The sequence below is a fragment of the Salvia miltiorrhiza genome, chromosome 4 (assembly GCF_028751815.1).
Source record: "Salvia miltiorrhiza cultivar Shanhuang (shh) chromosome 4, IMPLAD_Smil_shh, whole genome shotgun sequence".
In the NCBI taxonomy this organism is placed as follows: domain Eukaryota; kingdom Viridiplantae; phylum Streptophyta; class Magnoliopsida; order Lamiales; family Lamiaceae; genus Salvia; species Salvia miltiorrhiza.
The window spans coordinates 43793632-43821569 of NC_080390.1; the positions used below are offsets into that span (position 1 = coordinate 43793632).

Below are 27938 nucleotides of genomic sequence, written 5' to 3' on the forward strand. Positions count from 1 at the left end.
TTGACCAGCAAATAGCATTTGATTAAGCAAGTACTTACCAAATTTACATCTAAAACGCTACCCGAGTACACTAAATCTCAAACATGGCCGATCATTTGATACAAACATCAACTTAATAACATAGAAAGTCACAGAAAACTCAAATCAACATGGAACAACTTCAACTTCATGCCTCCACACCATTCTGCAACGGCTGCACCTTCTTCGGCCTGCCCCTCGGCCTCCCGCTAGGCGGAGCAGCCGCCGGGGCAGAGCTCTTGGCCTTCTTCGCGGCGGGCGGGGCGTTGGGGTCCTTCTTTGGGCGGCCGCGGGGGCGAGGGGATGGGGATGGGGCCACGACTGCGGCCTGAGCATCCTTGGGCTTCGGGGGGCGTCCCCGCCCGCGCTTCGGAGGAGCATCGGAGCTCGGCCGGAGGTAATTGTTCTTCACAAACACAAGCTCGCCGCTGTCTTTCATGGCGGTTAGGTGATGGTTCAGCAAATCAGTATGTGTTCCGCCCAATTCACCGTACTTGGACTCCATGTATTTCGATATTGTTGACTTGTTTGCACCATCCGCTTCTTTCACTGCATCTATTGCTTCCATAATCATCTGCCCAACCACCAAATTAATCAATTTTACAACTAAATTCATACTTATTCTCACACTAAAACCTTCACAATTATGAAAGATTGAATCTTTTCTCTATATTTTAAGAGTAATACACATATTTTCTAACTAGACCAACCAATTATTGAAAAAATATGCAAAAAAATTCAGAGAAAATGTAGCCCTAACTTAATTTGTCTAGATCAAGCGCATAAATTCACAAACAACGATAAAAATGAGGGTTTGATTATATACAAAAAAAAAAGAAGAAAAAAAAAAAGAGAGGATCTTTCGAGAAAAAAAGCGCAGTAACAGAAAATACTAAGCTTTAAGCAGAAATAATGCATATAAGACCGGAAATAAGCGAAATAAAAAGCAAAAAGAAAAAGAAACGCTGGATTTGAAAACATAACATGCAAAGTAAATTTCACCTGTGGGTAAGGGGGGAGAGAGGAAGGTTTGGTGAGCTCTTCAGTAGCCATTGAAGCTGAGGTGTGTGATAACAGTGTGGAGAGAGAAACACAGGAAAGGAAAAGGACAATACGGAAAAAAGATAGAGAGAGAAATCCACGAGAAGGGAACTCTCACTCACAAGCTAGGGGTCAGGCGGTCAGCTTCGCAGTGAAAAGAAAAAGGATTTTATTTTAGAGAGAGAGATAGAGAGACAGACAGGGAAGGATTAGATGGAATCATGAAAACAACAAGAGTTCTATTAAATTTGAAAAATAATGAAATCTGACGGCTCAGATTCGCATGATCTAACGGGTGTAATTAGGGGAAATACTGATATCTGCGGATCGGTGACGTGGATTAGACTTCGATATTGCCGTATTGCCGTTTTTTATTTTGGATCGGACTTGAGAGAAAAAATAAACTAAATTGACTTTACCAAACTGCTAATTATTACTTGGGGTCCCAGGTATGATTTTAAATTTACAAGCTTTTTCTGAGTTGTTTCTTTTAAGTTTTTATATCATTGTTTCTATTATTCTGTTTTATTTTACATATATATATGCAGATTTAAAATATTATTAAGAAATAATTTCTTTTTTTTATTTAGGAAGGGAATAGTGGAGTTTGATTTCCAAATCTTACCCTTCCGTAAAAGGGGATAACATATCACTCAAAATGCCCCAAGGGCAAATTTTTTATTTCTTCATACAACATAAGAATCTTTGTGCGATGTATTATTCCATGATTCAAGGCTTTATCTTATGCTCTTCATAGCAAAAGAAGACAGAAAAGAGTGGTTTTAGGTTTTTCTTTTCTTATCCTTTTCTGATAGAAATTGATTTAAGGAGTAGTACTCCCTTCGTTCCACCGAGCTTGTATCGTTTTTTATTTTGATAAAAATTAGGTAATTTAAAATACTAATTAATAAAATTAATTGCACCCCTTATTTTTCTTTAATCATCCTAAATAATCCCCATTTCTCAAAAATCAAAACTTTTTTACGGCCATACTTAAATATTTAAATTTTATATTTAAAATAATTAAATTAATTTTATTATTTTAATTAAATTTCATATTTAATTAACTTAAATTATATATTTATAATAATTTAAAATAATTAATTATATAAATAATTACTTAACCATAAATTTATAAACATACTTAAATAATTAAACAATAACTCCTTAATTCTTATGCCCAAAAGAAACGCCCCAAACTCGGTGGGACGGATGGAGTATTATTTTTAGGAGTAATTGCCCCTAAATACATTACAATTTCTCATTTTCTGGAATTGCACATCACCTTTAAAATCCGCCTCCTATTACATAACCTTTTTTTTTTTTTTTTTCTGAAATTGCACATGGTCAGCCAACCACCGAGCGGAAAAATGACGTGGACGTCGGAAACGCTACATGTACACGCCGAAGAAAAAAAATTAATTGATGTGGCACCATGTAGGAAATAACACATTTAAAAAAAATCCTATTGTTGGGGATACGTCCAACAACTACGGATAAGGACGTCGGGGTCGTCCTGGACGGTGGGCACTAGCAACCTGAAACCACAAATACGTTAGAGCCCTTCTAGGAACACCAGTGGGGGTGTCGATGGAAGGACCTCCGACGCTCAAGTCAGTAACAGTACAAGAAAACGTATATTAAAAAGAACGACTAGATCGGATCGATCGGGTTGGTGGATCAGAGAGTCGCGATGAGCCAAGGTCGCTGGGGCGTCCTGGATCAACTGGTCGCTGGGATCTCCTAGATTGAGAGCGTGGAGGCGGAGTAGTGCGTGTGAGGAGAGAAGGCGGAGAGAATGTGTTAAGGCGTGAATGATTGGATGCGCCGAGTGACCTAGTTGATTTTCTTATATAGTATGGTGTCTTGACGGCTAGGGTTTTTCTGGGACGTCCGTGAAGCCCTAGTTATTCCGGTATTTCCGGGATCGTCTGCTCCACCTCTTTCTCCTCTGAATCGCTGCCCCTTCTAGGGTTTAGTGCGGGTGGGCCTTAATAACTTGGCGTATGAGCCAAATTAATTTATAATTAACTCAATTTTTGGACTGGGCTGATTATTTGGACTAAGATATTTATTTAAATGAGCTATACGAATTTTTCCCATTACACCTATTAAATTCTAGTTTTTCATATTTGATGCCAAACCCACTAATTATCCTAAATTCTAAATCGGCTTACACCACAATACACATTCACGTCTGTACCAATTACACCAGATTAGGGCAATCTTCTCTAGCTGATAAATCAATTCTGGTCGTACCAATCACACTTGCACTACTCCAGCAGCCTTCACCTCTAGCCAGCGCACGACTCCGACGGCGCGCGAATCCAGCGAGAAATCCCTCCAGCAGCGCGGCTCCAGCAAAGCCATCGTGCGACGGCCCGACTCTTAATAGAGATTAGATGGCTACTTTGGGAATTGACTAGCTGTGTTAATAGAGATTAGTTTCTCATTTGATTGATGCCTTCTTTATGCAAGATTAGTAGTTGTGATCTTTTCTTAAATGTTGTTTGCTGCAAAGTTGGGTATGTAGATGATGTTTGCCAGTTGAATGTGTTCGTATAATGGGAGTGGTCTTCTATTGTCTGAATATTTAATCAAATGGGATGATCACTATTTGCCTCTTCTTGCAAGAATCATCAATTTGCATATACATCTTCCAAAACAACACCTAATTAAATCTTCTTATTCTTATTTTTCTTGAACAAATGGGATCACATTGAACAAATGGGATTGGTGGCAAGAACGACTTCATCGGCAGAATGTACATGGCCGTCGGAGGCACCAGCCTTGTTCTTGCTGTCATTTTCTTAACCCATCGTCTCCATGTTTTCTTGTAATTGCACGGCGGAGGAATTGTGGCGGTACATTGGCATCAAATATGAAAAACTAGAATTTAATAAGAAAAAAAATAAAAAAATGTGTTATTTCTTACATGACTGCAACATCAATTTTTTTTTTCAGCGTGCATGTACATGTGGCGTTTCCGATGTCCACGTCATTTTTCCGATTGGTGGTTGGCTGACCATGTGCAATTTTAGAAGAAAAAAAAAAGAAAGATTATGTATTAGGAGGCGAATTTTAAAGGTGATGTGCAATTCCAAAAAATGAGGAAATGTAATGTATTTAGGGGCAATTATCCCTTATTTTTATGTGTTGAAATTTGAAAGGATCTAACTCTAACTCTAGCGGCCTAGCCTATCCGCGACAACAAATTTAAACAGTCTCATGTCATAATTATTCTCAACTTTAAGCTCCCCACTTTATTTGGGTGGGACGGGAGAGCGGGGGACCAATGTGAAAATTTTGAAATTCATCAAAATCTTTAAACACTAGTTTAAAATGAAAGTTAATTTATATTTACGATATTCTAGTGATAAAGTGGGTATTCAAACATTAAAAAAAATACTCAAATGAACTTATCAAGTGGGCACCGAAAATATTTTTTTTAAGCTTAGCTTATTCGTCCTGTGTGATTTGCATAGTATGAGAACGCGAATTTACACCAAAGATAATGGTTGTTATTTTCTGTAAAAAAAAAAAAAAAATTGTAAAAGAAAGTTAATGTATATAGACTTATTGTGTAAAATAAAGTTACCTGACAAGCTCATTATATATTTTTAAGGGTGAATTGCTTATTAATTATTGAATTTTCATCAAATTCTAATTTTGTATACAAACTTTAAAAAGTAGCATAACGATTATTGAACTTTTATTAAATTCTAATTTTGTATACAAACTTTAAGATTTAGTATGATAATTATTGAACAATTGGTTAATCTGATTTTGCTACCAGTTGAGATTTCAGCCAAATTTACTATGAATATGGTTAGTCGAATAATTGATGTGACATAGTCAATGGAGGAATTAAATGACGTCTATGATGACATATCATAACCACTATTTGAAAGTATGCAGAATTAGATTATTCGACTAATTCCATGTTAACAGTAAATTTGTTCGGAATTTCGATTGGTAGCAAGATTAGATTAAATCAATAGTTCAGTAACTATCACATTACTTTTTTTTCATTACTTTTTAAAGTTTATATGCAAGATCAGAAAATAATTATCATGTTATCTTTTAAAATTTGTATACAAAATTAGAATTTGGTTCAACAATATAGAGACACTTAGCCCTATTTTTTTAAAGATACAGTTTTTTACCAATGTTATCAATTTAAACAAAGTTTCAAATGTTTAAATTAAAGCTAAATTTGATGTAAGTCGTAGCACGTAACTTTTTTGTTTTGCTAGAGGGAGGGAAGCTATTCACCTCAGTTATAAGCTGATAAACTATTTTCCTACTAAAGTTGAAGATGTAGATGTGCTCTATTTAAGTTGTCTTTCTTGAATTATAATGTTTAACCTAGATGGTTAAAGATAAATGGATTCTAGCGTACACACGAGATTTTTTATTTCTTATTGTCATATTAATATACACCATGTGTGATATGTGTTCCTAAAAAAATCAATGTGCGTAATAAATTTAATAAAAAAATATAAATTAATATTCCAATGTTGAATACCAAAAATATTCTAATATATGTATATATGTATTCCGTCACACGATCTTTAAAATTATTTATTGTTTCATTAAAAAACAAAAATATTCTAATGATTCAAAATAAAAATAAACGATATATGTTGTTTCATATCTTTATTAAAAAATAAATTGAAATTTGTCTTCAATAATAAAATAACGACATTGCATAGATTTATTTTTTGAAAATATATCCGGATAGCGTTTGCTCAACCCTACATAGGTATTTTCGAGCGGAAAAAAAAATCTAAATTAATATACAAGAATTCTTTAATCTAGTATGAAACTTTGTGGTATTCCTCCTAAATATCGGACATTAGTTATATGTTAATTTCACTTATAATAATACATAGTATAATACATAGAGCATATGTTCAACTTAAATCCATAGAATGAACTAATGCAACGACTCTTTGAGAATTGTTGCTCACTTGATACATGTAAATGTAATGTACAAGATGATGAAGCAACACAATGTAGCTTTAACATTTTTTGAAAAGGAAAACATATTTTGTATCCTAGTAATTATGGTGATGAAAATTGTGGATGATCTTGTTCGATCTCTGATAATGGAATATGAGGCAGCTGGTTTACCGATTTGAGATCTCGAAGATGCTGCAAAATCTCTTGGAGAAGAGCCATCCCCTGACTGCCTTTGCTCATGGAGCGTATGCAGTGTTTGAGAAAATCGCTATCTGCTTCAAGAGCTTGCAGCCTCTCATACACATGCCCTAATTCCTCAAAAAGTGGGAGCTTGGCTTCCAAATGCTTAACTTGTTGGAGGATGGACACCCTTTCCTGGTCGAGTTCTGCTAAAGATGCATCTTCCATTTGAGTGGAATGAGATTTGTATATCTGGAGCCCCTTGTGGAGCTGCTTATTCTCCTTGTCTCGTTTGGTGATGAGGTCGTTGAGGAGCTGCAGCGCTTCCTGGTCGTATTCGGCTTGCTCCTCCATCATCCTTTGGTACTGCGCCGCTTCCATTTGCATTGCCGCCTTCTCCTCTTGTAGCTTCGTTATCATAGCCATTGTTTCCTTGGCTGCTTCTGCTGCAGCTTCTCTTTCTTCTTCTAGCTCGGCTTCCACATTCAACTGCTTTGCCGCTGCAGATCAAATGATGGATGGATCATCACATTGAATTCAAGTAGCGAATCTTTGAAAGACTTTACCTCTGTTGCTGCCAATTCCTTGTTGTGAGGTGTTTGTGAGTGTGAGAGCAACGGCATCTGTGTCAATCAGCTCTATGCATATGAATCTATCATAATCCATCAATTCTGCATTCATGTCTGCTATATACACATCTTCGTTGCATCCTAGACTCGAGGGATCATCGGTTGTCTGGCTAGAATCCCATTCTTGAACCTCAAGGTTTGAATCTTCAACAATTTCAGCCTTCTTTCCGACATCATCAATCTCTTTTTTTACTAGATTTGCCTCAGACTGTAGCTTATGCTTATCAACATATTCAAGAAGAAAATCCCAAGTAGGCTTGAAGATGAGAGATTGATGAGGATAGAGGCTTGTGGTGAGGATTTGATCATCACAGCACCAACATCTGCAGTCGCCTCCTTGTGGAGAAGCATTCTCACTCTCACTCATGCTCATCCCTGTAAAGAATGCAAGCGCGGGCGAGCAGCGGGTGCAGAGATGGTGGGAGTCAGCCAACTTGTTGTGAGCAGAGCAGAATCTCAGGTTGCTTATCTGGGCGCCATGTGCCTCACAAACATGATCAAAATGAGGATTTCTTTTGGAGTTGGAAAGTGTGGAGCACCATGTGCACGATGGTTTAAGGCCAAAGAATTTCGCAAACTTTGCAATGAGATGTGAGAAGAAGGAGTTGATGAGGAGGAGGAGTATTAGGATCCATTCAAGAAGTGCATACACTAGAATCACTATAATTCTTGGGCAGTTTTTGTGCAGCATGCTTGCAAACTTGTTGCCCGCCATCGATTTTTCTCTGTGAGACACACAATGAAAAGCTGCCCTTTGTGGAATGGAGGAAATTTAGGTAATCGCATTAAAAGATATGCGGTAGTTTTCATTTTCATTAAAATAACAATTATATTAAATTCTAGTTGCAAATAATTTTGTTTAAATTATCGGGTCATGGGCCATGGTCATGTGCAAAAGTATTTTTTGTGATGTGATTGAAGTTCTTAGAGCGGGCTGGTTCTTCCTACTTATTAGTTACCTTTTTGAAAATTTAGAAAGGCGTTTTTCTTATTATTGAGAAAAGGTTTGATTTGTGCTTGGATTGAGTTAAAAACACACTTCAATTAATACACATTTAAAGACATATAATTTCAAATTCCTATGATGATACTGATCGATGAGTACAATTCAAAATCGTGTGTTGTTAATATGATATAATGGTTGATTTTAATGTTTTTTTTCCTTTTGATAAAAATTGAAAAACCATTCGCTATATGGAAAATGAAAATATAATTGTAACAACGTAATTCATCATCAAAACATCTATTAAAGTGTGCGTGTTGTTCAAGCGATATAGTGTTTAATATTTCAAATAAAAGGTTTTGGGTTCGTGTTCACCGTGATGCGGGCTTATTTTTTTTTATTTAATATTATTAATCTATCAAATATATATATATATATATATATATATATATATATATATATATATTAAACTCAAAGTATCTATCCTTTTGAAAATAAGGGACAGAGAGATTGATTACTATTTCTCTATCGAAATTATTTTTCTTAAACAAATTACTGGAAATAAGGACCAAACAAAAACTTACCTTTGCGACTTCGACATTTCACATTCATTGTACTACATAATTTCGTAGAATATGATTATTATTTTTCTATATAATTATTCTATATTTTATAATTCTGCATATTTTTATAATGAAATCATGTTGATAAAGTTTGAAAGAGTGGTTTTCTTGAATTTTTTTCAGAGTTGATCTTTTTATTATATCTTATTTTAGGGCCTTTTTAGTATGTATTTATTTATTATTGTAGAAAGTAGAAATTATTTTCCCCAAAAAAAAAGGATATAGAAGATTAATCGGCCCACCATCATCCGCATAATGAGTTGCTAGGCTGGTAAAGCGTAAGGTTTTGGCTCACAACAATACTAAATTAAGCACTTTTTTAGGGTATTAAATTATATACTAGTATTTTCTTTATTCTCTACTAACGCTTTTTGTCAGGAGAGAGATCGAGATTTCAGCAGAATGCGCTCCGAATCATCATCATGGTTCGCATTCGAACGATTTTGGATTATTGTTTGACAAAAAAAATATGATCGATATTCCTAATAAAAAAATGTTTGTATATAATTCACTTTCTATATATAGAAGTTAAAATGCGTTATCATTCGTCCATATATTTTCTGAAACCCGAATAATTATTTTCATTTGCAACATTTTTTTTCCACAAAATCTCATTGAACTGTAATACACTATAAATTTTTATAGTATCAAATTATTTTTTTTGTCGTCTATGCTTTTTAGGTCCTTTATTATGCGCGAGGCATGTGCAGTAGAGGAGACAAAATAAAATTGAGGATACTATCATTTTAAGCAAAATCCCACAATTGTCATTATTATCACAACCTAAAGCTCTTATTCTATGGCATTTCATGATTATGGAACTATTAATAGTACAATTTTGCAACATGGGAAATTATTACAATCAATTAAATCCCGTAATTTGTTCAATTGTTGATTAATGGATAATGAGTGATCTTGGAGTAAACTTTTTGACAAGTGCCAATAGATATATTAATAAAAAAAATAGAGCATAAATTGAAGACCCCTAAATATTTAGCTAATTAACTTTCGATATTCAATTGCTTCCACAAAATTAAAGAACTAATTCTTGAAGAGCAATTTACACCAAAGAGATACCACATCTAGATAAAATTATTTTTCCACGTAGATCACAATATCATACATTCATACCGAAAATAAGTTGCAAATTACTTGAAAAAATTGTTGAAAAACAAAAATATCTGAACATAATTAATAATCTGTCGTTCATTGTCTCAGCATCATTCGAAGTCATGAAACTCATACGTTGTACAAGGCACTTCGATCTAGCTCATCGCTCGATCCCAATAGTATCCAAATGTCTGCGTGCATGAATTTTGAGGATTTCAAGCAGTGAAAAACTCCTATAAAAATCCTCTGATCCATAGGAATATGTCGATACTTTGAAAATTGTAGCTACATGCAACTGATAATGCGCAAGATTCTTCTAGAAATGGTAATAACACAGCACATGCGGGACATGCAGATACACACACTCCGCGACATTTTCTGATGCTCTTGTACTGATCAAACACAATTAAGAGATCATCGGGCTGATAAAAACAACTCCTCAATTGGTGGAAAAACCAAGTCCAAGACTCATCATTTTCAGTTGGACCAATCTCAACTGCAAGAGAGAAAACTCCTTTGTTCCCATCATTTGTAACAGCGACAAACAAAATGCATTTGCCCCTTTCCTTTGAAAAGTAAAGTTGACCAATAATTTGATAGTGCAAAAATCCAAAATTAAATTTTACTGTACACGTAAATTTGGATCAATAAATAAGAAAAATGTCAAAAGAATATATGAAACAATAAAAAGGGCAAAATTGAACCATTACACAAAATTTATATCTTCCAAGCAATATTAATTATATTTTCATAATATGTGTGAAAAACAATAGGGGACTATAGAGGTGGGACGGAGGGAGTATATATATATATTATTAAGTAAATATAGTTTGGTTTTCGGCTTTTATAAAGCCAAATTGAACCGAAAAATCGAACCATATTTCAAAATTTCAGTTTGCATTAGTTCAATTATTCTGTTTCGATTATTTTGCTCACCCCTAAATACAATTGGTAATCATCCTAAACTAGACCTAGTAACTTCATATGCCAAGAAGCAAGCAGCATTTGCAGGAATACTACGGGCCATTGCAGGCCCGAATCCCTTGTACAGGCCCTTAACTCCTTCGGACTTGAATGTCTTTCTGAATGCATCAACAGAGCCCGAATACTTGGGGTTCTTGTAGTCATCGACTTGCAGCACACTCTTGACAACATCTGTTGGATAAACACAACCCCAGTATGAAGCTCCGGCCAACCCCCCGGCTAGTATTAGTGAACCTCTTCCTAAACTAGAAGTGTCCTGCCCTCCTGCAAGATACTGCTTCAGTCCTTCATACACGCCAAACATAGCTGCGTTTCCAGGAATTTCACGCGCAAAGGTTGGGTTGAACAGACCCCTCGCACCTCCTTCTGACCGAAGAACGTGTCTTGCCACATCCATCGGCCCACCATATTTGACAGCAACAGCAGCACCTGGAACACCCACCCCAGATGGAACTGCCAGCCCAATAGTTGCAATTGAACTCTGGGCTTGTAATCTACATTCGTGTGATTAGATGAAAATCATAATCTTTAGTTCCTTATAGGTAATGCTATTCTAGGTAAAATACACCATGTTTGCACATATCCAGATGAATGCATGTACGAATGTGTTATCTAGATTGTGAATATTACACCTAACATCACCAGATTAAGCTTTTCAAGGGTACATATACAGTTTTGGTTCAGTTAGAAGTAGAATCGAATACTAACCTGCACTTGATCAATTCAGTGGGGCAAGCCAGGAAGGAAACAGCGACACCAGCTCCAGCTCCACAAACAACCTGCTGGCCGACAGTAAGAGGAGTACCAGGAGAAGACTGCAAGAACGCCTCCATTTGGCCACGAACAGTGAAGAGCACTGCATTAAAGGCTGCCACAGTAGCAAGCGGGGCTCCCATGCCTTTGTACAAACCCCTTGGACCTTCGGCAGCTAATGTTTGCTTCACGGCATCTATGGCACCAGAATATCTTGGAGCCTGTCCAGGAAGCGGAACAGGTTGACTTTGGAGCTTGACCTTAATGGTGTCAAACGGATGCCCGCATATCAACTGTGCTGCCCCTCCCAGAGTCCCAGCGCTTAGATCTTTAGCTACATCACCCATCTACACAGTTTGTAGCACAAGAGATGATAAATCAGAGCAGATTTAGCAAGTACATATTGAGATCCAGATAATGAGAGAAATTAATTTTGAAAGTTAACTACTATTAATTTTTAAATTAAAGATAAAGGTATAGATCTTAGGAGGTAAAATTTGGGATGACACACGACATGAAGACAATTATTCGCGTTCAAAGTTAAAAGTATACGTTCATTGTCACATAAATGGATATCAAAATAACTACCCATATTTCATTCCTTGATTGAAATATAAACATGAATTTAGAGCTGTATAAGCTGTAAGCAATAGGTGTTATTGCCATTAGTATGCCCACAACAGGGACATGCTGAAGGGCTGAATTTTCTATATGACATCTTTTTAATGCTCAACAAAGGATAGTGCTACAATGCAGATACCCATTAAGACTGCATAGGAAATCCATGTAATGCAGGCCACTCGGATACGATACACATTCGCCTCTTCAATCAGCAAATCAACTTACTTATCATTTCAGAATTAAAAGTTTCAGTCTTAGTTTCTCGTCCTACTGTTGTTGAGAAATATCAAAAGGCCATCAAGAACTAGAAACAAAATACAAATGCTATATACATTTCAATACCAACCCTTACTATTTGCAACATCACACAGGAAACAGTATGATAAACTGATTCCACCAAAATTAAAACAAGTTGGCAAATAGTTTTTAAACATCAATACACTTTATTAGCTAAAAATCTCACCTTTTACTCTTTCCCTTCAATCCCATATGAGTGTTGCAAAACCAAAAAGACCACGCCCCTTCCGCACTTAAATAATAAATGCAATCTAAGATTTGAAATCACAAACAATACACAGTGGATACGAATACGATGGTTAAATTAAGAGGGAAACCCCACTAAAAATAATTACCAAAGAGGGTTTTAGTTAGTTACCAGTGAGAGCTAGCGTATTAAGGGCGTGGTTGCCCGCAAGAATCATGGGTAGGAAGTTGACGATGTCAACGAATAAAATGCAAAAGTGGTGGTTGGTGATGGAGAGAGAGAGAGAGAGATGCAATATAGATGCAGAGCAAGAATCTTGGAGGGCCACATGAGTGAAATCTAAGACACGACAAAGATGGGAATTTGGAGAGATGCAAACCAGGTGAAAGTTGATGAGGCAGATGCGGCCGGAGTTGTTGGGTCAATATCAATCATCATAATAAATAGAATTTCCAAGCAAATGTTCTATTAAAAAACCCCAAATCTAGTTAGCAAATAAATCGTAGATAATGCTATAATGATTTTTAATTAAAGAAAATTTATGTATGCTTGATTAATTAAATTCATGCATTCCTCAATTCAAGTATAATTTAATTAAATATTTTCATGCATCTACTAATTCATTATATCTAATTTAACATCATTATAAGCAATTACATAAAAAGAAGCATTGAAAGTAGCAACAATTTTTTATTGCAGTTGAAAAACTCTAAGACCAAATTTTTTAGATGTAATTAGAAAAGTTATGGATGAAATTCATAAATATTTTAATTTAAAAAAATGAGACACATTATACTAGTATTTTAACAAGTTACCACACTATTCATAATTGTATTCCCACCCATTTTATTCTTGTCACTTTTGAACCTTCACAAAAATTAGTACGATCATTTCTTATTTTTGGATAATACTACGTGGTGGATCCATTTTTTTACTCACAATACAATTAATTATCATTATTAACATTATTTTCTAATTGAGATCTTTTCTCCATTATATATAAAGAAGTTTTTCAAAAAAATATTATTATATCATCTTATTCAAGTTGATGATTTTTTGAATTGACCCAAATAGAGACCAAATAAATTTATTAATTTAGAGAATTTATTAATTAATTGATCATTATTTTAATTTTTTTTACTGTATATCATATTGTATTCTCTAAACTCTTATAACTTTGTAAATGTTAATTTGGTGTTAGTTTATTTTTCCAAATTTTGTTTACTATAAAGTTAAAAAAATAGGGATAAGATATTTTAATAACGTCAATTTTTACAATATTTTTCATTCAAATCGAAAATTATCAATCCAACAAGTTGGCTGAGAACAATACACTGCAAATTGTGCCAAATCATGAATAACTTTATTTGTTGATCTATACGTGTGAAAATTATTTAATGAGTCGCACACAGCACACTTGCTCGTAAAGCATTTCCTCCCTCGGACTTGTTAATTAGACAATAACACCACAATGACTCAAATTATCAAATAATATAAGTTGAGATTTACTAGGATTTGCATTGTTGCATAATGCGCACCATGTCATCCACATCTACATTATACACCAAACCTTGTCTTTTCCTAAAAAACTTTTGAGTGAATTTTCAGTCATGCAGTATTTTATAAAGCTGAAATCATGTTGGTGTTGTTTGAATCCACCTTCCCAAAAACCAAGCGATTTTCGCCCGAGCACATATTCGTAGCATAAACATTACGAACTCAGACAACTAATTTAGAGTTCCTAAATACATATATATATATATATATATATATATTATCAGGTAACAATTCTCCCGACTGATGATAAATTAGGTAAAGCAAATGTTGGATTGATTTAGTTCATAAAAAAGAAATGTATGTAGAAGAATATTGGAATGAAAGAAGTGAGAAATTGGCATGTAAAAACACCTAAACACAAACAAGCAGATTGATAGATTAGTCTGCCTGAAAAGCCAAAGCAGAGGAAAAGAAGAGAACACAAATGCATATTAACAGTAGCAACATCAACCAGCAAAAGCATCCATTATTATCAACGTCTCATAAAGGGCCAAATTAAACCTTCATTTTTCACCACTAGTCAATGAAATTCTGACCACATAAGTAAGAAAACCAAGATGAGTATTCAACACCAAACACACTAACATCTCCAATATATATATATACTCCACATAGCACTAACCATTAACATCTCCAACACCGTACTAACACACAGCTGGGACCTCATCGTCTCCATTGTTAACGTCTCAGAAAAAAAAAAAACTCAAAGCTCAATGGACTATAAAAGAAAGGAAAAGTCCAACATAATCCTACAGTAACTCCATCAATCAAAGAAATTCATGATCGTAGCCAAGAATACAAATTTACATTGTTTTGCAGATGAAGAACCACTAATATAGTAGTACTAAGTTTTATTGGGGAGACTAATACCATTCAATAACCTAACATAGCAAACAGAAAATGGTAAAGGTGATGCCATTATAGATACCTTTCTTCTTTTCCTCAGATAGTCAAAGAAGTTCAAGCTCCCTAATTGTGCAAAAGCTTCAGATACAAAGTTTCTTCATCCACAGAGCAAGTGACTTTTCTGTTCCATTCCACCACAAGCAAGACTCATCCCTACTAGGCTCTTGATCCCATCAACTAAGCAGGCTTGGATTAATACTAAATTAGCAACACACATTTAACACCAACCAAAGTAGTGGACATATAAGCTTTTTCATGTCCAGAAAAGCAAGGTGCTACTCGCTTACTTCTTGTTATTCCTAATCAAATCTATAGGGTTTCTTGAACTGCTTTCTTTATCTTTCTTTTATATATTTATTTAACTTCCCAGTTTCTGGTTTGCAAATCATGCACAAGACGCGAATGAACTTCCTCTGACTAACGTCTATATGATACCCCATCCTTGTAAAATTCTTCAATGAAAGATATACAGACAAGAAAGCTGTATAAAACACACTAAAGACCAAGAAAATGTATGAACAAAAAATTCTTTATGCTACCAAACTTACAGGTATCTCAAGTTGTATAACCCGAGAAAGATGAAGCTATAAAGCAGCGCAAAAAAGAGGGCTTTCTTTTATATAATCTACTTTTCCAACCCCTTGAAAGAAACTAGTCATGCTTTCTTGAGTTTTTTCTAAGAGAGTGCTCGAGGACCAACCTCAATCTGCTCCCTAATACATGGAGTTCAGCAATCCGCTGGTGCTGCCACCGCGCATGGAAACTCTCTGAGTCCACTCCATGGCCACTTCCACCAGCTATAAGCCTCCCCACCTCCTTGAAACACTCATCAAACACATTTAAAACCACCTTCGCCGCCACCTCCCCAATTTCATTCTCACATCTGAAATCCACATTCTGCCTCGCCTCCACTTCCACCTCCGCATCCCCAAATGCATCATCCTCCGCAGCTGCCTCTTCCCCTTCAAGCTCCACATTCACCTCACTCAATTTAACTTCCTCTTCTTCTTCCTCTTCTTCATCATCATTTCCCTCATCACACAAGTCTCCTAATCCAACCCTGTCACCGCCGCCGTCCCCATTCTCATCACCACCACAATATGATTCTGAATTCCCACAATTCTCTTGAACAAAACCGCTCGTCATCACCGGCAACGTAGGCGAAAAATCGACCTTGATGCCAACAAGACTCGATTTTTTCAATTTCCCATCGGCGTCATCATCCCTAGCACCAACGGCAACGGCATTGTTAGAATGATTGAAGCCGACATTCCTGGCACCACTGAAGGGCGAGGTGGCGGCGAATTCCGGGTGCCAGAGGCGATTGGAGAGGTCGTAAAGCGCGCGATCATGCAAGGACAACTGCGATCGGTCCATGCCCTTGGAGAGGCGGGTCGAGATGACCCGAAACTTCTTGCGGAGCCTCCGGAGCTTCTCGGAGAGCTGCGATTTGGTATAGGGCTGAGACATGGTGGCGGAGAAGCGGGCGTAGAAGATTCCCAAGTCCCGCGGGAAGGCTAAATTCTGCGAGGAGCAGTCCAATAGGCCCTGCAGAAATCGGATCTCGTCGGGTTCGGTCCATATCCGGTGGAACTTGAAGGGCGGCGTGGCGGTGGTGTGAGGATTTGGGTCGGGGGTTTTGCGTTTGATGGGGAGCTTCGATGTGTTGTTGTTTGGGGGTTGAATTAGCGTGGAGTCCATGCTGATTAACTGCAGAATTGGGGCTCAACCTCAACCTCAACCTCAACCTCTATCGTTAATTGCAATTTTCTTCTCTTTTCGTTTTTAGGGCTATTATTTTTTCACTAGTAAGGGCATTCATTTTGATTTTGATTTTGATTTTTAATAACCTGGTAATTACTTCTCAAAATTTATTAATATCAGGGGACTTTTGGTATTTCTATTTAGCCAAAGACTTTGACAGATCAATTTTGCATGGATTGATTTTGTTACATTTGTTCTATACATATAAATTAGAAGAAATATTGAGCAATGCTTCATTCCTTCTCAAAATTAGAAGAAATATTGAGTAATGCATTACTCATTCATTTTCATTGATAATGACTCATTTTTTTATTTTTATCTGTCTCATTTATAATGATACATTTAAAAAAAATCATATTATCTCATAAAAATTTATTAATTCCATTACTTTTTATTATTTTTATCTTTTAATCACTCTTGTTCTTAATAATCGTGCAGAACAATAATGAACTGAAGAGAATAATTATTTTGAATTGACTTGTCAATTGTCAATAATCAAAACAATTTATTGATCTTTCCTAATGATGCGAACTCCTGTATATGAACAATGAGTTCTAAAGTTCAAATTATATCGTACTATTTCTCTGAAATAATTAAAATTATTGATATTACAATTAAAAATCTATGTAAAAATTATACTACTTTCTATGAATTACGATTAAAGTGTTATATTGAGTACATTCATGATATACTTACGAGTCTTCATATTATATTTTACTATTTTATGATTTTTTAATTTTTTGGAATCTATATTCCCAACTTATATGATTTTGAACTTTGCTCATATTCTATATCTAAGTCAGTGCTAAATAAATAATTTTAAGTAATTTAAAATTGTTACGATGTTCCGTCAGAAAAAATACTCCATTCATCCCACAAAGCATGACTCAATTTTTTTTTTGGTTTGTCTCACGAAATTTTGACCTATTTTTAAAAATAACAAAAAATTTGTCATTTATTCATTTTTTTACTTTTTCATCTATTACACACAAAATATCAATTTTTTAATTTTTGTGCGGAAAAAACTGAGTCGTGCTTCGTAGGACGGAGATAGTAAAATTAGAAAAATGTGACGATGTAAGATTTGTTTTGTGTAAATAAAAAATGTGAAGCAAAATTCCCCAAAACAATTTAATCTTTGTGGCTGGCACACATCACACACGGCACAGCGCCATTCTCCCCTCTCCAGAGCTTTCTGTTTTCCTACGAAAGAAAGAGGAGAAATGTCGACGGCGAGAATCTCACCGTCAGCGACGGCAATCTCCGCCTCCATCAAACACCTTTCCTTGAGCTCTCCAACCCGCCGGACGTTTCTTATCACTCTGATACCCACGCCGTTAATTGGCCGACGACCGAGAGACCACGCTGCAAAAATATACTCCAAAGCATCGGAGCCGCTCGAAGTCTGTGCCAAAGAATCTCTCACTACTCCCAACAAGCTCGGAGACTGTGAGTTAATATATTCTTCAACTCACAATTTTAGTTTCTTTTACTATCTGATTGTGGTGCGGAGGGAGAAATGATGAGCCGGAATCCGTATTTGGTGTTCGATGTTATGTCAATAAGAGATAATGTATGTTAATATGACTCATGGACTTTTCTTGTGGATTTGTTTTGAGCTTGTCAGTAGCTGTTTGTTGATTTTTCTTTTTTTAAATAATAAAAACCATCTTCTGAAATATGCCTTTCCGCTCATTTAAGGTGAGCAGTAGGAGTTGTGAAATAATGCTAAACTTATTCACAGGTCCATTCACGCAAAGGGTTTTGCTTACATTGGAGGAAAAGAACCTTCCTTATGACTTGAAGTTGATTGATTTCAGGAACAAACCCGAGTGGTAATGGCCCTAGTTATTTGTTTGTATTTGGTGCTATCCGTGCTAGTCTTGATCATTGATGCTGTTTGCATGAATATGTACTCTTTTTTCGGTATTGCTAGGTTCTTAAACATTAGTCCAGAAGGTAAAGTTCCGCTGATAAAGCTTGACGAGAAATGGACTCCAGATTCCGATGTTATAACGCAAGCATTGGAAGAAAAATTCCCTCAACCATCTCTTGCTACACCGCCTGAGAAAGCTGCAGTGTACGTGCACATTTGCGCTAACTTTCTGACTGCACTTTGTTATATTCATCTTTAAAGATAAATATGTCTGTGAATTCGAATATCTGCTAAATAAGTTGCTGCCTGAACTCATGTTCTCATTACTTGTTGCAAAGATGTTACAAATCAAGCTGGTTCTTTGAACCCTTTGGGGAAGTTTTAGAATATGGTTGAAGTTTCTCTGACTATATATTAATCTTGTCTAGACAGGTTTCTTGAACTACATGAATTTTGAACTTTTTATATGATCTATTTTTGGTACTATTTTTCAGGAAATGATGTAGTTTCTCATTGTATTTACTGGTGGTAGATGTAAAAGAATGATTTCTTAAAACCAGTTGACATTCTAGAGAACTGTTTTGAGGGGAAACTCAAAAGTGGAGTGTGGAATTCAATTTTCTGGAGTGTGAAAAAACTGGTCTTAGTTGACTCTTAATAAGGACGAAAAAGGTATATATGGTTCTGAGTGTTCCTCTAGGTTCTTTGGTGGCTGTCAGGATAACTTATCACATGCTTGAATACTGAAATGCATTTCTTCTATTGGTTTCTCTCGTAATGGTCATTACAGCCTTCTTTCAATGCCATTCTTCCGTATTTACTTTCGGGCACAATGCAGTTTGTCTTCCTTTCTCCTAACTTATGGTTATATTGAAATGTTCTTTGCACCCCTAAATTTCTTGTTGTCAATTTTAGCAAGTAGTACGAGTTCTGTTGGTGCTGTTATCAAGCTTTTTTTTTTTTTTTGGCAATATATTAGGCAGACCTACTCCTACTTTTACATGGGCTGAAACTTGTACCTTTTGTCTATAGTTTCTAACATTTTATGGGTTCTATTAGTACCGACTATCGAGCTGCTTTCTAACATCATATGGATCAACAGCCTATAATATACTTCCATTATTTGTTTTTAGTGGTTCAAAGATCTTCTCCACGTTTATTGGTTTTCTTAAAAGCAAAGACTCCAGTGATGGAACGGAGCAGGCATTACTCGATCAGCTGACTGATTTCAACAGTTATCTTGAAAAAAATGTGAGGGATCTGTTCTTATTTCTCAATGTCGCTGAATTAGGACTACTTGGTTTGAAAATTTAGTGTGTACTATTATCCTTCATGATTGTAATGTATGAAGTTCCAAATGCCCGAGGAACTGGTAATATAAGAGGGATCTCTGAGGGTGAACAGGCCACTATGTAACAGATTCTTGCTTTGGTCCCTTTCCTAGGAGTTGTTGAAGTCATCTTATGTTTCAAATGCATAGCTTCTTTATCTTCAACTGCCTTCCAGAAATTGTTAGCTTGTCCTGAGAACATATTCAGGCAGAGAAATAATAACTTGAACGCTATCAGATTCCAATTTGCTCGCTTGTTCTAACAGTTGATCAAAGTGTTATGCTGATCGGGCTAAACTTATCAGCCAAATAAACTTTAGCTCTCTCTGAACAGCTATAAAAACCACTCTACTCTCTCTCATATGTTTTAAGACCCAATCACAGTGACATTATTGTCTGATTAGGGCATACTACAAAACTTAATTCATGGTGAGATGTATCCAAATCTTATTTGTAACATTGTTTGCTTTCAACCTTCCACGCTTAGGGCCCGTTTATTAATGGGGAAGGGATATCTGCTGCGGATTTGTCTCTTGCTCCTAAGCTATATCATCTAGAAATTGCTTTGGGACACTATAAGAAGTGGTCTGTTCCAGACTCTCTTACCTACGTCAAGTCATACATGAAGGTACATTTAAATAAATATGCATCAGAAGTTCTTTATTTCCAGCAGCTGAAGTAGTATTTTGTGATCTCAGAGGCATATATATTGCTTTTAACATTATGGTACTCATCTATGTCCTACAAAACTAGGTAGACCATACTATGCATTTATGATTCATTGATTTGGCAATTCCTGTGTGTATGCTTGTTATCTGGGTGAATACCAACCTGTGAATCTGTGATGCATGAAGTTCTCTGTTCTTCTTCCATTTTAGTTTATTGAAATACAGCTGATTAATTTAATTTCTATAGTTCTCCAAATGGATACTGGATATAGCAATACTTTTTGAACAGTCGATACAAATGTATTTAGCTTATCCAAAAGTACCTAGATTTGAGAACTAGTGCATGTTCTTCACTCTAGGATGAGATTTTAATAGACATTAGAATATTCACAGTTTGATCTTACATGTGGATGTTTTCAACTTGTTTGGCTTCAATTCTCAGACTATATTCTCGAGGGATTCATTCATTAAAACACGAGCTCTAGTACAAGATGTGATTGAGGGTTGGCGACCAAAGGTTGAAGGTTGATTTATCTTCTATACTCTGTCATCAAGCTTCAGGTCGTATCCTACATAATCATTACTTAGCTTGCCGTTTTGTTATTTTACAATCTATTACTCTAATTTCAGATCGAAATGTGTCAAGTTCTCAATGAATCCTGCGATGTTGATATTGAAATATTTTGATGTGCTGCCCTCATCACATTAGTTTGCACCATGTAAATCACATCTTGATTTTGTCCAACGAATTCAAAAACTGCAATTAGCAGCGTTTATTAAAATTTGAATTGCAGTTCTTGTAACATTTCACATATCGATATGATGTTGTATGCTTGTTTATATTAGTGAAATAGTATATGAGATTATATCGAGTTCCAACGTAGGATTTGACTTATGATGTTTGCGTAGCACACTGTTCACGAAACCATGTCTTCTTTGTGTAACGTTGTGAATTTTCTAATTAATTACTTGCTACCATTTTACTATAAAGTATATATATATATTGAGGGTCTGCGGACAATTGAAGAGAAAAATAGTAATACTTCCTCCGTCCACTATTAGTGGAGCATAATTACTATATTTGACGTTCACAAAAAATGGGGTATTTTCCTTTTTAGTACATGAGCCCATTTCTTTTTATTATATTTTATCTTTATAAAAACCTCTTATTTACAAAAAAAATTCACATTTAATTCAATCTCAATCACTCATTTCATAAAATGGTGGGACTCATTTTTTATTCTATATAACATTAATAGAGGCATCTAACTTTTTTGTGCCTATTAATTTTACCCATTGATTAGTTGTCAAATGACATTCAATTCGAAATGACTGGCATTTGCCGTTAATTACTATTTTAAGATGCTACATAGAGATATTAGATAATACTTTTTTCTCACTCTCTCTCTCCCTCTCCTTATAAAATGTACTCCCTCCGTCCGTGATATCATTTTCACATTATAGACGGCGTGAGTTTTAAGAAAAGTGGTGGATATTAATAGATAGTAGTGGATATTATAGTGAGTGGAGTTTAAGTCTCACTATTGAAGTTTGTGGAAGTTTGTGGACCCTACTTCTATAAATGGAAGTGGAAACGATATCGCGGACGGAGGGAATATCCAATTTGTTATTTTCATTGGTCCTCATAAAATGTATTTGGTCTATTTTTGATAAGTTTTTTACTCACAATAAAGTGGAATCATTACTCCGCTCATAACAAATTCAATCACTTAATTAAAACATGTATCATTTAAAAGTGGATACATTTTATGAGGACGAATGGAGTATTTTACTTTCAAATCAAATGTACAATATCAAAAAGTTAGGATGCAAGATTATGCAATCAGATCATTACATTCAGAATCATAGTAACAAAACTAGCACACTCATGAGTGGTCTTATCCACATCTCAAAACCCTTATACATATAATTTAACACATGGATTGCAAAGAATGAATCCGTGAACAATATCTCAAGCCTAAGATCATACTCTAGACAAAACCTGATATTAACATCATAGCGTGAAGCTCGCCCATCAAAATTATAGTAGTGTAACTAATTGGGCGGCTCATCGTCGCAACTACTGATTTCGAAGGAGAAACTAACGCCTACCCACTAGCCATCACTCTAAATAGCGACATCCACATCCAACCGGAGCATTGCTGTCCTTGGTGCTTTCCATTATTCATTCGATAACATGCAACATAAAGGTTTCTCAATCACCTCTGAGACAATCGGCTCTCATTATCCTCTTCATAAAGATCCACCAATGTTCACACTTGATATCCACATATCTTTAATAGTCCAAAATTTGCTTCTATCTCCAATCTTCCACCTTGAATGAGCTATTCAGGGAACTTTCGCTTCTATAACGTTCAACTCTATGAAGTACCAATGCTTCAACACATGAGCAAGAAGAGTATTCAGATGCTTAATCAGCCGCCAAATTTGCTTGACGAGTAGAGCTTGGTAAATGCTATGAGTTTCTGAAATCCAAGACCTTCTTTCGACTTTAGTTCGCACAATCTATAATCATTTACAATATTAAAGGGATGTAACGAACCTTGATATCACATTATTATGTTAAAATGAAATTAAAAATAATATTAATATAGAATTCAATATATCATTAAAATAAAATTTACACCCTGATTATTATTTTCTTCTATGATAGATCAAGATTATGTCTTAAGTGTCCCATTTCTCTGTGTTGGTCAACCCTGATCACAAAAAGTCAATATGCCATCTAATTACATTAATCCTTGCGATGATTATTGAGACTACTTGACTGGAAATGAATAAATATTCCTTCAAAGAATAAATGTTAAAAATAAATGAATGGTTTAGCACTGACGCATAACTTACTCCACATCACCTTGATATTGAGTAAAACAGTTGGTGCTTTTGAGTTTGTGGACCATTAACATATTTGACAAATACCGCCTATAAAGGATATATGCCATCATTGAAATAATATCATATTTTCTTTTCATGACCGTTTACAATATAAGTAACCTTTGGTGCTCGATCTTTCAAGATATCTTTAAAAATAAGAGATTGTTCAAGCACGTTATTATCATTTCTCGAACTCGGAGTTCCAATTAATGCATATCAGATCCATAAGTCTTGTGATGCAACTGCTTCTAAGATGATTGTTGTCTTACCGCTTCATCTTATATTTTTTTCTTGCCCATGTAGTAGGGCAACTTTTCTATTCCCAGTGCATGCAGTTAATACTACCAGTGTACCTGGAAAACTGCATTGATCACCTACATTCAGTATATAAGCATGGTCTTCTTCGGTTGGCTTTGTGAGGTTTTCATTACCGAAGTTGGAAACTACACCTTTGAAGATTTTTTTTCAACTAATTTTGTTACAGTTTGTGTGCTCATATAGATGTATTCGTCGTGCAAGTCTGCTTCTATTTTGTATGCCAACACTGTCATAGTGTAATACATTTTTGAATCAAAGACATACACTTAAACGATCAGTCCCATCACAATTTTGTTATAAAAAAAATGTCAATGGCAACAAGTTTGGTTATTATTCTTTCAAATAATGACTTTCGCATGCGAAACCTTTTCGAAAAGCTTCTGGAGTATATATCAGATCGTTTAAAAAGTATTGCTCGAGCACACTTCATGGCCTTGCTTACGTTGACATTGTCGTGTTGCTTTGTCAATGTTGTTTGTAGGTTGCAAGGACATAGTTGGAATCTGAAAAGCACTTCATCGATCATGGAGTCAATTTGTTGATTTTGTAATACAACATGTTCATGCAATTAATCAAGTTTGGTGAAATCGATAGGATCAAAACTAGGACTTAATCCGTCATCAAAATATTTTAGATAAGGGTGGATAAATATTACTAAAGAACAAGTAAATGTATTTGTTGGGAGATTTGGTTTTGTGATTTGAGTGAATTAGTATAGGAATGGAAAGCTTTTGCAGTGATAACTTGTTTTAGTGGAATCCAACCACAATAATTAAAGCTTTTGTTGGTAAAAAATGTGAATAGCTAGTAGAATTGTTAGTGAAATCCAACCAAAGTAATTAGAGCTTTTGTCGGTCAATAATGTTGAATAACTAGTTGGTTGAATGGACAAAAGCTTATAGTAATGTGGAATAGGTAATAACTTTTGCAGTCAATAATGTGTCTCTTCAATAGCTAGTGCGATACACAACGATATAAATTAAATCATGTCAATTAAATTAGAAATACATAAATTAGAAGTTCTTTAAGTGAAATAACATAAACTGAAAGTGAAAGTATATAAATTCAAATTATTGAAGATGAAATTATATAAAATGACATCACACCAATAATTGAGAAAAACTCCGATTTTTACAATAGCAAAATAAATGGCTAATTTGAAGAAAAAGAGATGGAACTTGGTGTTGAAATAAAGTCACGAGGAATCTTGTGAAATCAACACAGCGGGGGGGATCGAATATACAACTCAACTCATGTGAATTACTCAGAAATGATGAGTTTTTGGTGATTTGCAGATAATAACAGTACGAAAGAAAGGGAAAGTGTGAAAATAAAGAACAATAAGCATGCATGAGAAAGTGGGGATTGTATTTCACTAAAATTTGGGAGTTTGTGTACAATGAAGGAAAAATTTGTATTTATAGACAAAAAATCTAATTGCATGGAATCTTCAACTTTCTAATGCAATCCCACGCACTTCTTAGGGGGAAAATTGTCTATTCACAAGCTTATAAGTAAGGCATGCTCAGCTAAATTAATTACGCTAGTGTCCCTTGCATAAGCATCAAACTTGTTCACTCACGACAAGGCTGACATGTGCTAGATTTGTGATTTAGCACATATCAAACTCATCTTGTGCTCCCTTGACTCATTTACTAGTCTCAATGTTAACCATCTAAACATATTCCCTTTTTGGTCTTTGAAGAATCAACGTTGATACTCACGGCAGGGTTGACATGTGCTAGGTTTGTTTTAAAACTCGAATTCACAACCAACACTAGCGATTCAATTGTGAATTCATCGAATAAGTTGTGAATTCAAGAACATTAATTAACAACTCAAATTCACCTCCATATTCGTAGCTTCAGAATTTGATATCTCCATGTCAAAAATTTACAAAAGAGAAAAACAAAATCGCACAAGTCTACAAAATTATACTCCATCCATCCCTGAAATAACTTCCTCTTTTTTCTTTTTGGAACGTCCCTCAAATAACTTCCTCTTTCTTTCTTTCTATTTTTGGACAACTACCCCACCACTAATAATACTTTATTTATTCTTACTTTTCACTTTTACCATCAATACAAATTATAACACATTTTCACAACTTTCAATAATAATTATAACACTTTTTTTCCACTATCAATACACTTTACAACTTTCAGGGACGGAGGGAGTAAAAAATGACAGCAAATTTACAAATTTACAAAAGCGAAAAATTTACAGAAACACACAAATCTAAAAATTTACAAAATCACATAAATGCGCAATCAAACATTAATCCATGAAAAAATAAAAACAAAATTTTAATTTTACTCACAACCTTTAAAATTTGAAATAAAATACACTAAATTTTAAACTATTACTATTTCTTTTTCATTTTCTTGTGAATTAATGTCCGATTGAGAGAGAAAGTTTTATTTTCATATTGAATTGTTGAATTGCAGAATTGCGGAGTTCATTAAATACATTATATGTACGAGTTATGAGCCTTTTGTGTTATGTTGTAGTAGCAACTTTTTGTTTTTAATTTTAGGGCAAATTTTAAATCATGGGAAAAATTAGAAGAAAAAAAAAATTGGTGTATTTTCTTTCAAATTTCCAAGGTTATGTGCAAAATTAGAATTCGTCCAAACTTTGTGTGTTTTACTGCAATTTTCCCTTTTAAATTTGTGGTTACTCTAAACTTTTATATAAATGAAATACTAGTTATTTTAATTTTTGGCACATTAAATATTGTAAATCATCCAACTAGGAAGATGCCATGCTAAATAACTAGATACGCTGAATTTACCGAATACACAGTTGTGAATCAATAAGTTTTGTTGTTACATGATTTATCGATTATATCAACCAATAATATGAGAATCCCCGGGCCGGAGAGAGATCAATTCTGTCTGGAAGCAATGTATTGAGCCAAGTGATAGAGCGGCGCGGCCCTGGAAGGATCAAAATAGGAGAGCTCTTGGACGGCCATGGCGGCGAGGTCGGCGGCGAAGTCCTTGGCCTTGCGGAGTCCCATCAGCCTTGGATAAGTGGCCTTATCGGTGACCAAGTCTTTCCCCGCCGTCTTCCCCAGCTCCTCCGACGTCTTTGTGACGTCCAATATATCATCCACCACCTGAAACAGCAGCCCAACACACCTGGCGTACTTCCTCAAGGCCTCCACCTGCGCCCCTCCTCCGCCGCCCATGATGGCTCCGCAGACCACCGCCGCCTCCAGCAGCTTCGACGTCTTATGCACGTGAATATACTCCAACTCCCCCAAACTCAGCAGCTTCCCCTCGCTCGACAAGTCCACAATCTGGCCGGCCACCAGCCCCTCCGACCCCACCGCCGACCCCAGCTCCACGATGGCCTGGACCACCCTCCGCTCATCCACATTCCGCGTCTTGGCCGCCACATGCTCGAAGGCCAGGGCCAGGAGGGCGTCGCCGGCCAGGACGGCCGTCTCCTCGCCGAACTCCTTGTGGCACGTGGGGCGGCCCCGGCGGAGGTCGTCGTTGTCCATGCAGGGGAGGTCGTCGTGGATCAAAGACATCGTGTGGATCATCTCAAGAGCGCAGGCCATGGGGACGGCTGCCGCCTCCTCGCCCCCGACGAGCTCGCACGAGGCCAGGCAGAGCACGGGGCGGACGCGCTTGCCGCCGGCGAGGAGGGAGTAGCGCATGGCCTGGTGGATCTTCAAGGGGTTTTGGAGAGGCACGGCGTCGTCCAGGGCTGTGTTCACCTTCTTTGCCTTGCTTGCCATGTATTCTTCAAATTTGAAATTTGGGGAAATTTTTAGGGTTTGTTGCATTTCGATTGAAGATGTGGGAGTGGTTTTGTTGCAGGAAATCCTGGTTTGGGGCTGTTGGTGGGTGTCAAGGGGTTTGAGCTTCAAGCAGTTTGTTTTTAGGGAGATAGGGCTGGTTGCTACAAATGCCATGGTTAATTTGAGTTGTGGACACACTGCAATGTGTGTGACTTATATATCAATGATTCAATTGATATATTCATTGATTGTGTGTGTGTGAATCCATGTGTATATTTTTTGTGTGTGTTGGTGAGATGCTGTTTTGTTTTATTTTCAGTCTTATAGTGTACCTAACAACCAGAGATTTATTGTCACCAACTATATTATATATTATCATATTTAATTTATATGACCAATTCTCGTACTTTCGATCAATTATATATATTAATATTTTATAGGATTAATTTTAGTAAGTGAAAGATGCAATACAATTCTTTTAAAATAAAATCAAATTGGTCTAAATATGAGATAGTGATT

General features: G+C 35.8%; 6 protein-coding genes across 8 annotated transcripts; 1 reads left to right on the forward strand and 5 right to left on the reverse strand.

The window, feature by feature from the left end:
• Window positions 1-1286, reverse strand: LOC131021885 (HMG-Y-related protein A-like). The gene is made up of 2 exons (XM_057951211.1): window positions 1021-1286; window positions 1-592 (listed from the first exon to the last, which is right to left on the reverse strand). The coding sequence occupies exons 1-2, from the start codon at window positions 1069-1071 to the stop codon at window positions 167-169; spliced, it is 477 nt and encodes a 158-aa protein (XP_057807194.1). The 5' UTR covers window positions 1072-1286; the 3' UTR covers window positions 1-166.
• Window positions 1287-5972: 4686 nt separating this feature from the next.
• Window positions 5973-7664, reverse strand: LOC131021887 (myosin-binding protein 2-like). The gene is made up of 2 exons (XM_057951212.1): window positions 6771-7664; window positions 5973-6704 (listed from the first exon to the last, which is right to left on the reverse strand). The coding sequence occupies exons 1-2, from the start codon at window positions 7546-7548 to the stop codon at window positions 6127-6129; spliced, it is 1356 nt and encodes a 451-aa protein (XP_057807195.1). The 5' UTR covers window positions 7549-7664; the 3' UTR covers window positions 5973-6126.
• Window positions 7665-10389: 2725 nt separating this feature from the next.
• LOC131021889 (mitochondrial carnitine/acylcarnitine carrier-like protein) lies at window positions 10390-12772 on the reverse strand. Of its 3 annotated transcripts, none has more exons than XM_057951216.1 (4): window positions 12523-12770; window positions 12331-12396; window positions 11202-11593; window positions 10390-10987 (listed from the first exon to the last, which is right to left on the reverse strand). In XM_057951216.1, exons 3-4 carry the CDS (start codon window positions 11591-11593, stop codon window positions 10465-10467), a joined length of 915 nt encoding a protein of 304 aa, XP_057807199.1. In that variant the 5' UTR covers window positions 12331-12396; window positions 12523-12770; the 3' UTR covers window positions 10390-10464. The 3 variants fall into 3 exon arrangements, with proteins under 3 accessions (XP_057807199.1, XP_057807197.1, XP_057807200.1); XM_057951214.1 differs by having other exon boundaries at window positions 12331-12415; XM_057951217.1 differs by lacking the exon at window positions 12331-12396 and having other exon boundaries at window positions 12523-12772.
• A 1698-nt stretch (window positions 12773-14470) lies between these two features.
• Window positions 14471-16515, reverse strand: LOC131021888 (uncharacterized). The gene is made up of 2 exons (XM_057951213.1): window positions 15515-16515; window positions 14471-15000 (listed from the first exon to the last, which is right to left on the reverse strand). The coding sequence occupies exons 1-2, from the start codon at window positions 16513-16515 to the stop codon at window positions 14988-14990; spliced, it is 1014 nt and encodes a 337-aa protein (XP_057807196.1). The 3' UTR covers window positions 14471-14987.
• Window positions 16516-16729: 214 nt separating this feature from the next.
• LOC131021890 (glutathione S-transferase DHAR3, chloroplastic) lies at window positions 16730-21257 on the forward strand. Its single transcript, XM_057951218.1, has 6 exons — window positions 16730-18027; window positions 18323-18413; window positions 18515-18658; window positions 19588-19705; window positions 20272-20412; window positions 20895-21257. Exons 1-6 carry the CDS (start codon window positions 17802-17804, stop codon window positions 20979-20981), a joined length of 807 nt encoding a protein of 268 aa, XP_057807201.1. The 5' UTR covers window positions 16730-17801; the 3' UTR covers window positions 20982-21257.
• Window positions 21258-26425: 5168 nt separating this feature from the next.
• On the reverse strand, window positions 26426-27706 carry LOC131021891 (geranylgeranyl pyrophosphate synthase, chloroplastic-like). Its single transcript, XM_057951219.1, has one exon. It carries the CDS (start codon window positions 27591-27593, stop codon window positions 26553-26555), a length of 1041 nt encoding a protein of 346 aa, XP_057807202.1. The 5' UTR covers window positions 27594-27706; the 3' UTR covers window positions 26426-26552.
• Between the last annotated feature and the right edge of the window lie 232 nt (window positions 27707-27938).